General features: G+C 41.5%; 1 protein-coding gene across 1 annotated transcript in view; it reads right to left on the bottom strand.

Annotated features, from left to right (window-relative positions):
* YTHDC1 (YTH domain containing 1) overlaps positions 1 to 14,151 on the bottom strand; it is a 31,343-nt gene extending 17,192 nt beyond the window's left edge. The window contains exons 1-7 of the mRNA XM_042473604.1: positions 14,021 to 14,151; positions 6,789 to 6,890; positions 4,017 to 4,348; positions 3,168 to 3,543; positions 1,396 to 1,485; positions 874 to 927; positions 24 to 118 (exon numbers count right to left, since the gene is read on the bottom strand). Coding sequence (XP_042329538.1) covers positions 24 to 118; positions 874 to 927; positions 1,396 to 1,485; positions 3,168 to 3,543; positions 4,017 to 4,348; positions 6,789 to 6,890; positions 14,021 to 14,048 — 1,077 coding nt within the window. The 5' untranslated portion in view covers positions 14,049 to 14,151. The remainder of the gene's footprint in view (positions 1 to 23; positions 119 to 873; positions 928 to 1,395; positions 1,486 to 3,167; positions 3,544 to 4,016; positions 4,349 to 6,788; positions 6,891 to 14,020) is intronic.
* Between the last annotated feature and the right edge of the window lie 4,900 nt (positions 14,152 to 19,051).

Below are 19,051 nucleotides of genomic sequence, written 5' to 3'. Positions count from 1 at the left end.
CTTGTATATGAAATATGGCTTACCTTAGCTTTGGCCAGTGAGACATTCTCATGGTTGTTGCTTTTGATAAGAAAAAATCTTGCCTCTTGGAGAATGTAATCTAGTTTGCTAGTTTGGTCTGGAAGGAAAGCAACAAAAACCAGGAAGAGTAATCGTACTGGCATTCTCTCACTCATAGATAGTAACACAAAATCCCTAATTTGCTGTGTTTTGTGAAACAAACTTCAACTACTACTGTGGCACAGCTATTTTTCACCTCAGTGTGACTTGCACAATCTTCCCTTTTAAAACTGGAAGCTTCTAGCCAGTCTTAGGAAACATGCCCTTTAATCAGGAATAGACTATTTTTTTCCCCACCAGAAATAAATTCTGGACTACAAGTCCTAAAAGCCCCAGCTAGCACATCCAGTGGTGAGGGGTTATAGGATCTGTGGTCCAAAATAACTTGACTAACCCACAGTAGTTCAATACCAGCTAATTCAAACTTAAATTTATGTCACAGCATGCAATGCCATGCTTTTAAAAGTGAAAGAAGCTGTTTCAGGTAAGTGCCAATGCAATATTAGTAATGTTCCGACATATTTCTCTCTTAGTTTACTGCAGCAAAGTATAGAAAAACCATTTCTATATGAATTTATTTTTTTAAAATATCACTGCATTACTTCTTTGCTTGCCAACTCTGCAACACAATGTTTATTTTTTGCCATTATGAAGTACATGCAAATTAGTAATTCCAGACAGGGACACACCACTTTGTCACCAGAATTAATTTCCATGTAATCGGAACATTACCGCATTTAATGTAAATGGATGAAAACCAACAAAATAGCTTGCAATGGGAGCATGCATTAAAAAATCGAATTTAAATTATACCTTTTTGGACAGCACGAACGGAAGATGATAATTTCTCATGCTTCTTTTCTGAACCTGTATTTAGCCAAAGTACATTTGTTCAGATTGAGCCTTAATAGAGATACGATACAAGTTCTACAGTCTTTTAACATACTATTTTTATTCATGACAAATTATTCCTCCTGATGCGCACCCACACACACAAGAAGAATGCTGCTCAAAGCGCACGGGGGTTTGTTTTGGATTTTTAGGTAGTTTCATTTTTGTTGGTTTGTTTTGTTGGACCAGTTTTCTCCTCAGAAAACTAGTCAATGAATCATCATCTTCCAAGTTTAAAAAGTGAAAATTCCATTTACAGAACAAAATAGCATTAACGGAACAAGAAAGCCTACTAGTTCAAATTATTCACACAGAACATGCCAAAATAACAACTTGTTCAGTTACATGTCCAATAGGTTTATATGACCCACTATTTATTTTGTATAATGCAATTCCAGGGTTTTAGTACAGATCATGGCAGTAAGAGAAGCAATAACAGAATACCTGCATATGACTCTGATGCAGAGCTTCCACTTCTATCAAAAACAATGGGAGAGATGCCTCTAGCTCTTTTCCTTGCCTTCTTTTTCTCATCTAAGAGCACCAAAACAAGCAACAAATTCACATCAGAAATGTTTGCAAGGCCAGTATAATCTACAGAAACTAAATACATATTTCAACCTTACAGTTTAAAATTGATTCTTCATTAATCATTCATTATTTATCAAGAAACTAATTATTTTGCCAACGAACCATGAAATTAGCTTTTAGAGATCAAAGGAATTTCAGAATTATTTGACTCAGGGAATTTTCAAGAAAAGATTGTAATGTCTCGCATCTTTCTTTCTGGTGTTCAAAGACAAATGTTTTAAAGCCTCAGCAGCTGTCACCAGGCGTCCTGCTGGGGCAGTAGTTAAATGCCTGTACTGCTCACAAACCACAAGGTTGTGAGTTCAATATCAGCCAGGGGCTCTAAGGGCGTCTCAACCTGCATACTTCCAAAGGTCGCTAAAATGAGTACCCAGCTTGTTGGGGGCAATTAGCTTACAATTTGTAAACCTTTTAGTACATCAGTAAGCAGTATAGAAATGTACTTTCTATTGCTATTACTCTCTTTATTCTAACACAGTAACTTGGCAATTATTAAGTATTCTTAAATAGAAATACAACAAATATCTACTTTAAGGTGCAATATATACATATTGGGTAAGCATGCTTGTCTCCACTGCATGATATGAATCATATCCCACTCTGGTAATAAAAGCATACGGGGGTCAATGACCCTCAGGAAGGTGTTGTATTTAAACCAGAAGCATGCCATATTATGCAAATATGAGATCCAGTTACAGGTATAAGAAGTGGCAGTCACGCTACACTGCTAATACTGTCCCATTACAAAGCTTCTGAATGAATGAAAAATTCATGAGGATTTGGAAAACTAGGAAGATGTGAAAGCAGCAAGGTAATGGCAAAGTACATTGTCTAAAATGGAAACACCAGTATATAAAAAGGGGAATTTGGCTACAAGTTTCAAATCCAATTTAGGAGGGAAATGGCCCAATTCTCTCCTTCATTACAATGTTTTGCTAGAATACATTAACAAAACTGGCTCTAGTTACTGTTAGAAACTGTTACCTTATATTTTGGGCCCGAACAGACAGGCCAAAATAAAGCTGCTTCGGGTCACTTTGGAGGTATGGTGTTTAAATGCTGCATGCGTCCTAAGAGGCCAGAAGTCGCGCCTAAGCCACATTTCAGCCCTAAGGACCGGAGTGCAGCTTCTGGCCTCTTAAGATGCATGTGTCATTTAAAGAGCATACTCCAAAGTGATCCAAAGCAGCTATATTTTGGCCTGTCTGTTCAGGCCCTTAGTTATGTCTCAGTCTAGTTCAACAACTGTTATTGAAGTTTTCACCTCAGATAATATCTCTTAGCAGATAATATTTGATATTGTGACCAATACTGGCATAAAAAAATATCCAAAATGGAACATGTAAATAGAAATCTGTGATGCAAAACTGTTTGAAGGATCTCCCCCCATATTGTAAGAACCAAGTGTAATATTCTTCTTAGGTCCCTTACTTTAAACAGACTTTGAGTGGGAAACCTAGTACTACCCGGCAAGACACTAATGAAAACTTTGGGACTGTGTTGTTCATAGTGCTTGGGCACTTCTACCACTGTCAGTTACATCAAAGCCCATATTCTGTATTCATATTAAAATGAAGTAATTTAATACTAAAAAATATAGAATACTATAAGACAAGTTTCCCTACCTGATATATCTGAGCCTGAACCAGATCTGACTGATCCATCAGTAAAGGATGCAGATTCAGAGTCAGAATCACTAGCTTCACTTCGTGTATCATAATCATTTCCTTCTTTCTGATCTCTCTCATCTTGATCATAATCCTCTTCATCATCATCTCCATCTTCTTCTACTTCATCTTCTTCTCCATCATCATCTTCCTCTTCCTCCTCCTCCTCCTCCATTCCCTCTTCTTCTTCCTCCTCTTCATTTTCAGTGTTTCCTGGATCAGAGGAGCCACTACTACCTGTTTCACGATCTGAACCATACTCCTCAGAATTCACCTCTTCTTTTGAAGAGTGGCTGGACCTGCTTGTCCGTCTGTCCACCTCATGCCTTAGTCTCTGTTTGAACAACATCAACAGTCATCAATGTCTGACATTTCTAGACACATTTCTTAGAACCTGCATGAAAGAATGGCTGTCATTCTCTTGATGTAGTTTGAATACTTCTACTTTTATTGACCTATGCAGTGAAGTAGTTATAAAGCAATTCCTCACTTTATCAGTACCATTAGAGCAATGCACAGAACACTACAACAGTTTACAACACACAACCAAAGTAAAGCACAGAATATGATTGGAATATGTGAGCATCATCACCAAAACTATTAACTGTTGAATGTCCAGCTAAAACTGACCAAGGCCAATGAGATAAGGCCAATCTAACATCTCTGGAGTAGAAATCCCACAATCAGAATACAGCCACTGACGAAGTCCCAATCGATATTCAGACTATTTCTGCTGGCAGTTTAACACATAACAAGATCTCAAGGTAAGATTATAAACCACAGACAGATTCGACAGTCATTACGTACCCCTGCAGCATCTGGTGTGGAAGATTTAGCTCTTCTGTCAGCATCCCTTTTCCTCACACATGCCTTTTCAGACTGCCCTTTGTAAGGATCTCTTGAGCTGCTGCTTGTCATACGTGTTTTTCTGTCAGTTTCTGTGCGCTTGTTCCTGTCTGACCTTTGATATTCTTCATTCTTGTATTCCAAAACTGGCTTTCCTTTTGTGCTTACTATCCTTTTGTTATTGCTAACAGTTGAACTTGGAGGTTTTGGCAGCATCTGCCTTGAGGAATGCAAAGAAGCCTTTTGTTTTTTACTCTCAGCAGTCTCCATCCTCTCACTTTTCCTTTTGGATCCTTAAATTTAACAGAAAAAGGAAAACACGTTTTGAAGCGTTTTGTAGTAACTGAACAGAGGGAGAAACAGACATAAAAAGCTGGCTTCCAGGTGACATGGTGTACAGACGATGCGTGCCTCCAAGATGCTCAGAAGCTGGCTTTAGGCCTGGCAGCCACCTGCACATGGGTCAGCTTCCAGGCACTCCAACATTTACACGCTGAATGCTGCAGGAGCACCTTAACTCTGGCTTCCTGCTGCAGCGGGGTGGAAAGGCCGGCTTTTTACTGGCGCAAAAAGGAACGGTAGTTTGCAGACCCTTTTTTGGCCGGCAAAAGACAGATTGGGGCCGCAGCATGCAACTGCTGCAGCCCCAATCTGCCTTTGTCAGGGGCAGCCTGTTTCAAGTTAACAAAACATTGCTAAACCAATATTCAGACAACAAGCACATATTAAGCACAAAGACAAAGCACATAAAGCTACTTTTTACAATATCAGCATACAATTAATTCACAAGTTTTAACTAAACAATCTGGTTTTACATAAAAAATCCCAGCATTACAACTTAACGTTCACAAAACTGAGCACTAATGGTCAAAAGGACTAGACTAAGACTTGTTACAGACTGCCAAAATAAAGCTGCTTTGGGTCTCTTTGGAGGTAGGCTGTTTAAACAATGCATGGGTCCTAAGAGTCCGGAGGTTGTGCCAAAGCCATACTCCATTCCTAAGCACTGGAGTGCAGCTTTCGGATTCTTAGGATGCATGCATCATTTAAACAGCATACCTCCAAAGAGACCCAAAGCAGCTTTATTTTGGCAGTCTGTAACAGGCCAAAGATATCAAAGAATGACCCAATTTGGTCATTTCATGGGAATTCTGGCTTCTTGTTCATGAGTAATATAGTGGTGAAGATTGCTTGGCTGTTTCCACTACAATCAGGAATAGACTATTGTTAAAATCATTAAACTCAAGCCCAGAAGTATGGTTTCTTTCTTTCCAATAAGACAAATGAACTAATGAAGAACAAATCATGTTACTTCTCTGCCTTGTTTGAGGAGAGACAAGAGGGAGCACCAGGTCCTGCTGGGATTACATATCACAAGGAACAAATCACAAACAGAAGGTCTATGGTACATTTAGCCTAGGAGTGGGCAAATGTGTCAGGGGCCAGTTTTCACTCTTCATCCTATTCGTAGTGAGTTGCACTGATTTTGACTTAAGCTTTATTTTTCTTATTTCTGATTTTCAATTAGCTTTATGTTCAGCTAATTTTCAGTTATTTTACCCAGAGGAAATTGCTGTGGGACCAGTATGGCAAAATTATCGAATTCTGATGAATTATCACAATGGTAGGGCGATTTCCCTTTCACAAAAACAACAACAACTAGAGATCTAACCTATTGGAGCTCTCCTGGGGCTGCAAAAAGGGATGGGGACATATGAAACCTACATTCTCCTCAAGTCTGGTTTCACCACTTCTGCTTCCACTGAGAAGTACCAACCAATGCACACCTGTATGGTGTGTAGTGCACAGCAAACCAACATTTTTAATAATTATTTGGAACTATACACTGTTGCAACATCCAAGCATAACAAATAAGCTAGAAGGCCAGTAAATGTTTTCATCTTAAAATATTTTTTCTGAGGAAAACAAATGCAATGTAATAAACCAGGAATTCATATTATTATTTTTAATCAAGGTGGATTACAGTTCTTCAACAATATCTAATGTAGATATACAAGCCCATATGACTGTGGAGGCCCTTTCCTATTGCCTGTTTTGTTGTCACAGCATATGATGCCGTATCACTGGTAAAAAAATGTATCTTTTTCAGAGCTGAGCTGTATAGTTAATGTTTCAGTCAATGTGATGTTCCCACAATGTCTTAGTGTGGCAGCTATTCAAAAAATTACAGCCTTCCAAACACTGCAGATGACATGCTTGAGAAGGTAAAAGGACCTCAGCTTGTTACATTTGATTTCCAAAAACAGCAGTTACATTTGAACAAACTACACTACTTGGCACATCATTTTCTGAAAGGCATCTCAATTGTGTAACAGAAGTTTCAGAATATGCAGGCTCAAATTTAAAGTGCAGCACAGCAAGTTCTTTCCCTATACCAAGGCAGCAAAATAATTTATTTTGTAGAGCTCAAATAGCCTTTGAAAAATGGGGGGTGGCAAGAAGAGGGTATTTTAAAATGCTGCTGTTATGAAATGGTAAACCGAGAAAATGCCCAGTAAGTACATGCACGTCCTTGAGTGTCCTGAAAAAATCTCGCTGCCAGAACATGAATGCTAACAAGAGCATGTTGCTAGGATGTCACTGTAAGCACCACACTAGACACAATGCCATTCACAAAACTGCTAGTTACGTGAACAGTGCTATGTCTAGTTTGGCCTTATGTTCTGGTTCCCCAGGATTTTTGAGGAACACCCAAAAACTCAAGTAGCATACCCTTTTTCTCACTTTTATCTTGCTCACTATCAGGGTTGTAGAGCTCATCGTCATGGTCAGGTGCATCAGTCAATATATCATCCAGAACATTCAGTTCACCATCTGCAAACAAAACATATGGTTAACAAATGACAATCTGAAATGCTACAGTATTAGCTTTCATAGCAGGCATTGAGTATAACATCAGTTTAAACAGTGCTATATTCCAACATTCTGTGTACCTTCTTTCAGTATCTATGGTAATCTAATCAGCCAAATTCTTCTAGAATAAGAGTGAAAAATGAAAATATTAGGGTCTTGCTGAAATACTGTGGATGATTCTGTCTTGGTGGGGCAAAGTTAACCCCTTTTGCAGAAAGTAATAATGTTCAAATTAGGAACTACTCTTTGTAAAGACCCAAAGTTTGACATCATCTGCAACAACTCCAGAGGTTCTGGACTACAACTCCCATAATCCCTGATCACTGACCCTTTGGCTGGGGTTTATGAGAATAGCGGCCCAAACATGTAGAGGACACTTGGTTGATAACATAGGGACTGTGAAAACAATTCTTTTGCACAAGATATTCAAACACCACTTAAAATATCAAATCTTGAAATTTGTAATGGATCTGGTTCAAACAAAGATGTACAACTATGACCTGGATTAAATATACATATTCAACTACTAGTCATCAAATATAGAGGAAGCAAGTGATGGACACAATGTCAAATACAATGTATGGCATTTTAGAAAATTATTCAATTATCTGGTAATCATGACAGGAACTGTGGATTATGGATAAAGCCCCAAGACAAACTGATGAAACAAGATGAATTGTAGGTACCTCCATCTACTGAAAATGGGGAGAGTGCTGTCTATGGGCTACATGCAATTGTCAGTCCCTTTTTGTGGAAAGCCCTGCGCCAACACCTGCTGCCAAATGTTGGGGGCATAACCTCCCAAGCCAAGCAATTTGCTACTGAAATTTGATTGCAAACCAGGATGAGGTGAAAGCGATCAAAGAGTCTCCCCTGCTCCCCAGATACCAAGCTTGCTTCAGTTGACCCTGAAAAAGGTAGCTGATTCTTGGCACAGCCTAGTAAGAGAATAGCCAAAATTCCCAGAGGGAGGAAAACACTGTTGCCTTTAGACTTTCCCAGATCCTTGTGGTGGAGGGCGGGGTGGCTGTCTGGTACATCTTTTCTGAGGAAGGGCTCTTCTGAATCGCACATTTCCATCACTCTTGCCTTTTTCTTTCTGGCTTCTTAGAATCATAGAATCACAGAGTTGGAAGAGACCACAAGGACCATCCAGCCCAACCCCATTCTGCCATGTAGGAAATCATAATCAAAGCATCCTCAACAGATGGCCATCCAGCCTCTGTTTAAAGACCTCCAAAGGAGGAGAGTCCACCACTGCCTGAAGGAGTGCATTCCACTGTCAAACAGCTCTCATTATCAGGAAGTTCCTCCTAATGTTGAGGTGAAATCTCTTTTCCTGCAGTTAGAATCCACTGCTTTATATCCTAGTCTGTGAAGCAGCAGAAAACAAGCTTGCTCCATCCTCAATGTGACATCCTTTCAAATATTTAAACAGGGCTATCATATCATCTCTTAACCTGCTCTTTTCCTTCTTGTTGTCTTCCACCTCATTGTTCAAATGGAGAAAAAATTAAGCTGGGTGAGGAGAGTGGCAGGGGGATGCAGCCCAGTAAAATCCCACAGCTGTGTAAAAATATGAACCAGGAACCCCAAATAAAATATTTAACAGAATTTAATGACTATTATCTCTAAAGATTTTTAAAAAATATAACTGTGTTAGTCTGTAGAATCAGTATGTAGAGGGATCTTAGCACCTTGGAGACTACCTGAAAGAAAGAAGTTGGCAGCATGAGCTTTTGTAGACTTACTTCTACTTCCTCAAATGCATTTGGTAGAGCGGAAGCCAGGGACAGAGATATATAGGCCATTGGTATGTGAGAATATCAATTCAAATTCAAAATCCTTTGTGCATGGGAATGAAGTGGCAAGCCCAGTTTTAATTAGGGTCATTTGTGAACAAAGGCATTGGGAACTAGTTTGTTCATAAACAGCCAACAATAAAAGTGGGCTTTCCACTTCATTCGCATACACAAAGGAGTTTGAATGTGAACTGCATTTCTCGTACCTGGGATCAAATAACATTCAGAACGGAGACTGCAGTTAAGAGATAGGCAGAAGACTAGGAATGGAAAGGGCAGTCATGAAAGAGCTAGAGAAGATCCTAAAGATATACAACTGAGCACTAAAGTTAGAATCATCCAAACCATGGTATTCCCAATCACCATGTGTGGATGTGAGAGCTGGACAGTGAAAAAAGCAGTTAAAAAGAAAATAAACTAATTCGAGATATGGTGCTGGAAAAGAGTGCTGAGGATGCCATGGATGGCCAAAAAGATGAGGCTGTTTTGATGGGGTATTCTTGCATAGAAGGGGGTTGGACTTGATGGCTGTTCAGGTCTCTTCCAGCTCTATGAAATGGGTCCTTGAACAGGTCAAGCCAGAAATACCCCAGAAGCCAAGATGACGAAATTGAAGTTGTCGTACTTTGGCCACATCATGAGAAGGCATGACTCATTAGAAAAGACAATAATGTTTGGAAAGGTTTAGGGTAGAAGAAAGAGAGGAAGACCGCACACCAGATGGCTGGACTCAATTTGGCAGGTCATGGGCATGAGTCTGCAGAGCTGGAGAACAGCAGTGGAGGACAGGGAGTCTTGGGAGGTGTCCATCCACAGGGTTGCCATGAGTCAAGGCCGACTTGAGGACAGTAAACAACAACAACTGAAATCACGACCATAACATTCAAGAAGGTTCCTATAGTTAGATTTTAGACAACTCTATGTAGAAAACTTCCATCTGAATGAATGTACCAGCTGCCTCTGGCTGCTCCAGTCACAATCGTACCAAGATTGTGGTGACTGCATGGCTCATTTTCAAAGGGGGCTCCTGATGTTGATTTGGTCCAAAGGACTGGATCATAGCACTGGAGTGGCTTCTGGCTGCTTTGGGGGCAAGTGTCATCTGAATGCAACACTACCCAAAAGCCGCTTCTATTGGCCCTTGCATTTCAGGCAATACAGTAGATGCAAGACCAGGAAACATGGACACCTGAAGTGTAGCAGGCATATCAAAGAGGACACTAAGAAGGTATATCTTGGGGTTATTTGCTTTCTTTAAAAAGATATTGATTTATATATGTTTGTGAAGTACAATACCCTATTTTGTCACTAAGTGATAGATTGCTCTAAACAGCATATCTCTTGGCAGCTGATACAGCCTGAAATGGGAGAGGGGCTTATTATGAGAGACAGTTATAAGAAGACTAACCCTCTTTTTAGCTGTGGGTACTGTAAATAATTCACATTGTCAATCAACCTGGTTAGAGGTCCCAAGAACTATGCTTTCCTTCATAGAGGCATGTCCTTAATATGTCCAGTTCCAACAGTGACTTAACTTTGCTTGCAGATTTAATGAAAACTAATACTTTCATACCAAGTATTTTCACTCCAAAATAATAACAATTAAAACTGTCATAAAACCAAAAACATCCAAGGAAGCAGACTGAAGTCTACAAAAGCTCAGGCTGCCATTTTTTCCTTTCAGTTAGTGTCAAAAGTGCTATTGCCACAAAATCACTTATCTTCTTTTCTGTTCTTCTGCCTATGGCTTCAGCTGTACCATCTAGAAGCAGGTGTGCAAACTCAGCTAATGCCAACTATAAAAGACAGTGGTTGGGTTTTCTACCCAATGAGCTTCAACACACTACATAAAATCAAGACTAAGAGCTGGAGTGGGTTGCATGCAACCCTGAAGGCCTTTTTTTGAGCCCCCCAAAGACATGGTGATCAGATGTCATAACTGCAAAGGAGGACTAGGCACTGCAGAAAAGTGTAGGACATTACAAAATAAGAGCTAAAAACACTAACACAGCATAAAAATAAAATCATATGGTTGATTCACAGTTACAGTCGACCCTTGTTATACGCTGGGCTTTGGTTCCAAGATCCCCCATGTATAACAAAATCCGTGTATGCTCAAGTCCCATTAACTATAATGACATGACAAAATGGTGTCCCTTATAAAAGATGGAAAATCAAGGTAAATTTATACATTTTTGGAACATTTTCAAACCATGTATGCTTGAATCTGTGTCTACAAAATCCGTGTATAAGAAGGGCCGACTGTATATTACATACACTGTACAGTTAGCCCTTCATATCAGTGGTCTAGCCATCCATGAATTGGAGCATTCATGGATGGCCCTGCCCCATTATTGTCATGCATGCAGATGCACTGACACAGCCATGCTTACATCAGCATCCAATGATGGTAATTGGACTTGAGGTCCCACGTCTTTTGGTATCTATGAGGTGCAGGTCTGGAACCGAACCCTTGCTAATATGGAGGGTCAACTGTATTCAACTTCAGAGGAATTTGGGCCTGTTACAGACTGCCAAAAATAAAGCTGCTTCGGGTCTGTTTGGAGGTATGCTATTTAAATGATGCATGGGTCCTAAGAGTCCGGAGGTCGTGCCAAAGCCACACTCAGTTCCTAAGCACTGGAGGGCAGCTTTGGTGCAGCTTCTGGATTCTTAGGATGCATGCATCATTTAAACAGCATACCTCCAAAGAGACCCGAAGCAGCTTTATTTTGGCAGTCTGTAACAGGCCACAGTTTGCTGTTTGAGCCTTCCAACCTCAAACACCTTCATTAAGCCATAGTCTGCAGCAATTAAGCTATGAAAACACAGGCTCCAATTTTCAAGTTTGCTTCAAATTCAACAGGAAACTGCTACACGAACTAAACCACGTGTAAGATGAACCTTCACTGTTAATGTTTCTCTTAGCACACACGATGCAGGACTACTGCAGTCGCCACTCTGCAGTTCTTTGTTCCTGTAAAATGCAAAAAGGTTTCTCACAGAATCTCTCCCTCCTTCAATTCCTAAAATTACTCCACCTAGAAAGAAGTATTGAACATCAAAACAAATGAATGATTATGTCAAGGATGAAGCTCTGCGATAAAGGGACCCAGCCACACTTGTAAAATGAGCCTGTTTCAACACATGGTTCATCTTAATCCGTTTTATGTGTTTCTGAAACAGCTTCATTCTACTCAGAAGTGGAAACTGCAGATCGTCCTTCTTACATGGCCCACCTCCTATTTATAATTCTTATCTATCATGTTTTGCGCTGCACTTAAAACACTACCGATTTGTGTAATTGCGAAGAGCTTAAAGTGAGCAGAAATGATCAAAAGGCCTTAAGCCAAATAGAGGCACATCTCATCCAATGACCTGGAAAAAAAGCATAGATCAGCTGGTTTTTATATGAGGGTCAAAAACACATCTGGTCAGCATCAACTACATCACAGGAGGGAAAACTGGCATGGTCTCCCTGTCTGGGAAAGACAAAGTAACACAGAACCAGGTGCAGCTCCGTAACCAAATGTGAAAAGCTACAAATTGAAATACTGTACAAATATGATATAAATATTTCTTTTAAGCCCAGAACTCAGAAGGGGCCTTAGGCAAATCATTACCTTCTTGGCCTCGGTTTTTCATTTGTGTATGCATAATACCAATGGCTGCCACATAGGGCGGTTATTAGTCTTCCCTATACAGCGGGCCCTTGGTATCCGCTGGGGTTTGGTTCCAGGAGCCTTCGTGGACAACAAAAGCCATGGATGCTCAGGTCCCATTCCATTCAATGGCATAACAAAAATGGTGTCTCTTATATCAAACGGAAAATCAGGTTGCTATTGGAATTTATGCTTCTTCTGAATATTTCCAACCTGCAGATGCTTGAATCCGTGGATAAAAAAAAGGAGGGCCGGCGTACAATGTTTGTAAGGTATGAGACAAAACATACTGGGGTTTGGATGCAGGATACCAAAACCTGTGGAAGCTCAAGTCCCATTAATATAACGGTAGTAAAATAACGTTCCTTATGGCGAAATCAAGGTCGGCATGTGGAATTTATATTATTTACGATATTATTTCAAGCCATGGATATAAAGAAAAACCATGGATACGGAGGACTGACTTAATCACAAACCAAAGGATGCCAGCACTTTTCAGTCTTTGTTGTCGGGTTTCTCCAGCATTTTTGACTTGACGAACCTATCCTAGGTTTGCTTGTTTCCTCAGAGGGGGTTTGTCACTGCCATCCTCTGAGGCTGAGAAGCCTGTTCCAGACTGCCAAAATAAAGCTGCTTTGGTCTCTTGGAGGTATGCTGTTTAAATGATGGTTGCATCCTAAGAATCCGGAAGCTGCACCAAAAGCTGCCCTCCAGTGCTTAGGAATGGAGTGTTGGCTTTGGTGCAACCTCTGGATTCTTAGGACCCATGCATCATTTAATAGCATACCTCCAAAGAGACCCAAAGCAGCTTTATTTTGGCGTCTTGTACAGGCCAGAGTGTGGTTTAGGTTTCTTTTTCATGCTCCTGTGGGGATTTAAACCCTGGTCTCCATAGGGCCCGGACAGACAGGCCAAAATAAAGCTGCTTCGGGTCATTGATATGCTGTTTAAACGACACACGCATCTTAAGATCCAGAAGTTGCCACGAAGCCACGCTCCCGCCCTAAGGACTGGAGCATGGTTTTGGTGCGGCTTCTGGACCTTAGGGCGCATGCCTCATTGAAACACCATACCTCCACTGTGACTCGAAGCAGATTTATTTTGGCTGTCTGTAACAGGCCAATATTAGGAGGAACCTCCTGGGAGAGTAAGGGCTGCTTAAGAGTGGAACAAAACTCCTTCCTGGGAGTTGTAGCGCAGTCTCCCTCCTTGGAGGCCTTTAAACAGGCTGGGTGGCCATCTGTCATTGGGGGATCTTTGGTGGGAGTTCCTGCCTGGCAGAATGGAGTTGGACTGGAATGGCACTCTATCATTCCATGCTTTACATGCGCTTTAATCTCTCTTTAATGCCCAATCAGCTCTGGAGTGATACACTCCAAGACCCCTTTAACTCAGGCTGCCAGGGAATCATGGGAAACTGTAGTTGATTGTGGCACCAGAGCACTACAGTTCCCAGGTTCCCTAGCATGAGCCAGGGCAGTTAAAGTGGATTAATTCCCGCAGTGTGTGTGTGTTTGGACTCCGTTAAAACAAGTGCTGCTGCATCCACACTGGAGGGATAAAACGCTCTCGAATCGCCTATCCTCCAACGTTGATGCTTTCAGAATCAGAAGGGGATACCATTTACCTTTCTCCTCCCGGCTCTCCGCCGCCATCGCTCCCGCTCTCCTCCTCCTCCTCCTCCTCTTCCCCGTCTTTGCCTGCGAGGTCGAAAGAAAAAGGCAGGCCCTCGGCTATTGGGCGAAAGAGCGAAGCAACGGCCAAAGAAAAGGGCCGAAGCCGACTCAGCGCTCCCAAAATGGAGGCTCCTCTAACCCGCCCCCCTTCCTCTTCCTCTCCCCTCCTCAAGCCCCGCCCCCTTCCCTCTTCAAACTTCCTACGCGACAATTCGCTTCTTTCCCACAATGCACCGCGCGGCACGCAAACTGACGTCTGCGGAACGTTGGCGAGTGACCTCCGCGCGAGAGTCGAAGTGTAGAGATAAAAATGAAATAAAATATAAGAGAGCCCCGTCTCGATGTCTGGAGAAGGCACTTCCGGGACTGCTTTTTAAAAAATCTGCCTCAGGGGCGTGATGTTAGAATACAGTAGAGTCATGACTACAGTAATCATAGACTATAATGTGTCCCCATAGTGTCTTTTTGACTGCTTCCTATTTTTGTGGAGGGTTGCAGTAAAGAGTTTTTGGAGAGGCTCTTTCTCTTTTTAGCAGTGAGCAGTAAAAAGGAGGGATTTGCAAAGATTCTTGGCTCTCCCCAGGCGTTTGGACTTCAACTCCCAGAAGCCTCAGCCATTGTTGACAACGGTGAGGGATTCTGGGAGTTGAAGTCCAAAAAAACCTAACAGAGCAGAGTTTTGGCAATCACTGGGTTAATCATCCTCATCCTCCTCCTCCTCATCATCATCATCTATTTATATTCCGCCTTTCCCCAGGAGAATCAAGGCGGATTACAACAACAGACCATTGCCACAATTCCATGTCACAAAGGTTTAAAAAAAAACACACACACACACACACCATGCTTTTCAGGAAGAACAAAAGAGTTCATAACAGGAAGGCAAATGGCCTCCAAATCGTTAACAAAACAGCATTGTTGCTGTTTGGTACCCCTTTAACTGCTCTGGCTCGAGGCTATGGAATTCAGAGGTGCCACAAGAAACTACACTTCCCAGAATTCCACAGCACCAAGCCATGTGGCAGTTAAAGGTCCCAAACACACTGCAGCAATAACCCAGTTTGAGACCTCTTTAACTGCCCTGGCTCAGAGCCAGGGAATACTGGGAATTGTAGTTTACTGTGACACCAGAGCTCTTTCTTGACAGAGAAGGCCAAATGTCTCACAAATTCCCAGAATTCCCTAGTATTGAGCTAGGGCAGTTAAAGCAGCCTCAAACTGGATTATGTCTGCAGTGTGTTTTGGACCAAAGTGGTGCCAATCCAGATTATTGCTGCAGTGCGGATGTCGCCTTCCTCAGGCGCAAAATGGAGCACATTTTGGAATTCCTCCCGGACAGAAAGATGAAATGTAGGACATGTCCTGGAAAAGGAGGACACCTGGTCACCCTGCCAGGGAACCTCCAGCAGAGAAGTCCTTATCTACTTCAAATTGTTGGTTTGGATGACACCAGCTAGATTACCGCATTACATTCTTATAGCATTGCTATTCCACTTTGACTGCTCTGGCTGCCTCTTGTGGCATTCTGGGATTTGCAGTTTAAGGAGAAGCATTTGGAATTCTCAGCCAGAGAGCTCTTAGACCTCACTGAACTACAAACCCCAGAATGCAACAGTAGGCAGCCAGAGCAGTAAAGTGGAATAGCAGCACTATGAAAGGGTAGTGCGGTCATGTGGCCAGACTCCATTGCACAAGAGAATCACATCATTGCCTTTCTCCTCTCTTTGTTCTGCAGTATGTTTTAAATCTATTTCGGCTGCAGTGGACCTTTGGTATCTGCTGGGTTTGGTTCCAGGATGCACTGTGGATACCAAAATCAGTGGATGCTCAAGTCCCATTAATAGCAATGGCATACCAAAATGGTATCCCTTATATGAAATGGCAAAATCAAGGCTGGCTTTTTGGAATTTATATATTCTTTGAATATTTTCAAATCGTGGATGTTTAAATCTGTGGATAAAGCATGTGTGGATAAGGAGGGCTAACAGTGTTGTGGATGATGGGTATTGACAGAATAGACAAAAGGGCCCAGATAATGTTGAAACTCAGTTTTATTATGCTGGCAAACCTCAGTGGAATTCAAGTTCCAAACACAACTGAGGCTTAGAGCCAAAGAAAATGGTTACCTTTATAGGAAGACAGACAAAGAAAACTCATCCTCATCACCTCATTAGGCATTTTAAGAGCTAAGCATGCTAAATTTCTAGCAATAGGAGCAAAGATACAGAAATATACTTAAATCTACTTTAAAACACATTTGGCTGCATCCCATTGCCCTCTTATCAGCTAGGCTGGCATTCAGAGGCCCTTCTGCCAGCGAAGTTGCATCCCTATCAGTCTTTACTAGGGCTCTCTATTCTCTTCAGACACTTGGATGTAACCAAGGTCTTGTGCATATCAACTTCACCTTGGACATCTCCTCCTTTGCCTCCCCTTCTGCATTCCAGTCTCCCCAAAGAGGCCTCATCTTGGAACTCTCTGTAATGTGTGTGCCTTACTTCTGCAACTCTCTTTTCTAAAGGGAATTACACATAGATACTGGGGCCTGTCCACCTCAACAGTACTTCCATTTTTTGGTGGGTTTTGGGGGCTATGAGGCTGTGTTATAGAAGAGTTTTTTCCTGACATTTCTTCAGCAGCTGTGTCTGTCATCTTCAGAGAATGGTGGCATGGAAGAGAGTGGGGTATATGTGTGTGTGTGTGTGATATCCCACTCTCTTCCATGCCACCATTCTCTGAAGATGCCAGCCACAGACGCTGGTGAAACATTAGGAATAAACTCTTCTAGCCTTCGTCTTCACAAATTTATTATTTGTTGGGTAACTTCGGTAGCCATGAGCTACTCCTAATATTTCTTTTTAATGTTTTCCATCTGATTGCATCTAGATTAATATGCGGAAAGGACAGCTCACATGTCTATGGAAAGGTCTACCTTTCAGCAAGCATGGCTAGCATGTGAAAAAGCTTTCCCCATTGGGGCCTTTGGTGACCCTGCTTCCTCTTTGGCCTAAGTACCTAGACCCTATATATTGCTAAAAAGAAGACATTTGCTTTGATGAGGAAAGGATTGTGCACAGCTTTTTTACCTGCCATCCTGAAAGGGGCACAATCTTCATTTTAACTTCATAGCTCCCCCCCCCCACCATTCATGTAAAAGACAAGTGGAAAATGTTGTTTTATGAGCATGCATAAAATAGGCATGCATATACTGTATATATATATATACACACACGTATTATGTGAAACCCCTCAGTGTTGTTTATAATCTGTCCTCTACTACAGGTTTATAATTCACTACACAATGAAAACTGGAAGGGTAGTTTAGTAGAGAGCTAGTATGTTAGTAGTCGGAGCATTGGACTGTGGCTCTAGAGAACAGGATTTGAATCCCTGCTCCGCCATGGAAATCCACTGGCTGACCTAAGGCAAGTCACACTCAGCCTCAGAGAAAGACAAAGGGAAGTTCCCTCTGAACAAATCGTGCCAAGAAAACCCTGTGATGAGGTAGCCTTAGGGTCACCATAAGTCAGAAACAACTTGAAGACACACAATAACAAGTTTAGTCTAGTGCCAGAAACTTGTTTGACTTTTGCAAAAAACCCAAATCAAACAAAAACCAGCCAAGCAACCAACCAACCAACCAACCAAAAAAACAAACCATCCAGCTCACCGTTTTTATTTCCACGTTTTCTTCTGCTTCTGAAGAAAGCCATTATACAGTTCACTTTCTTTTCACCTCAGTATTCTGTGACTCTCAGCTGATCCTGTTAAATTGTACTGCTTTTACAAGCTCTCCTTGAGGACGTGGCTATGGGACTGTCATGATGGGAGCCTGTGCTTCAGTGTTTACCATGTTTGCTTGGGAAGGCTGTGCGCATGCCTGTGGTGCAATCCCATTGCGACAAGGGCTGGAGCAAGGCTTTGCACATTTCTTTCCTTGTCTGTACTGCAATTTTCTTCCTTTTTGTTTTAAAATGCAAGACTGTGGAATGGCATTAGTACAAGACAATATAAGCAGAAAGACACTGAATGAAGTAAAAAAGAAATAAAAGCCTAAATGGATGACAGATGAAACTCTACAAGCAAACAGGGACAGCAAAGAACAAAAAATGAAAGATGACAGAAATAGGAGCAGGACCCTGGATACAAATATACAGTGACTTGTGCACAGAGATAAGGAGAACTACTATAATAATCAATGCAATGAAATAGAAGCGAGCAACAAAAAAGGAAGAACAAGAGACCCCTTCAGCAAGATCTGAGAAATCACAAGAAAATTTAGTCAAGATTGAGGATGCTTATAATCAGCAAGGGAACATATTACATGACAAATAAGAAATAAAAAGGCAATGAAAACAATACATGGATTAGCATGCTACAGAGACAGAATCTCTTCTAGTTCTAACTAAAATGTGTCAACAAATTTGGAAAACAAAACAATGTCTCCACACTGGAAATGCTCAATATACAATGGAGCCTTGCCTTATGCGGGGATCCATTCTCGCGTAAGCTCGAGCCCATTCAATATGCGTGCGGTGTTTGTGCGTGGCAGTGTGGTGCATGTGCATGGCACACATGCACGCCATTCATTTAATGGTAACATGACTTCAGCGTAAACAGGAAGTCACATATGGTGTGCCCGCGTATGGAACGGGTGCACTGTATATTCCAATTTCCAAGAAAGGAGACACCAGGAACTGCAGTAATCACAGAACCATTGCATTAATTTATCATGCAAGCAAAGTGATGCTTAAAATTTTATAAGAAAGACTCTTATTATACACAGAGCAAGAATTGCCGGATGTCCAAGGTGAGTTCAGAAGAGGAAGAGGCACTAAGGATCTTATAGCAAACATATGATGGATAATTAAATGTACTAAGGAATTTCAATAGAAGATCAGCCTGTGCTTTATAGGAGATTAGTGCACCAGCTTTTATTCCTGTGCTAGGCGTGGGATGTAAACACACAGGGACCGATTCTA

Source organism: Sceloporus undulatus, chromosome 6 (genome assembly GCF_019175285.1).
Source record: "Sceloporus undulatus isolate JIND9_A2432 ecotype Alabama chromosome 6, SceUnd_v1.1, whole genome shotgun sequence".
Lineage (NCBI taxonomy): Eukaryota > Metazoa > Chordata > Lepidosauria > Squamata > Phrynosomatidae > Sceloporus > Sceloporus undulatus.
This window is presented reverse-complemented; position numbering and strand designations above follow the sequence as displayed.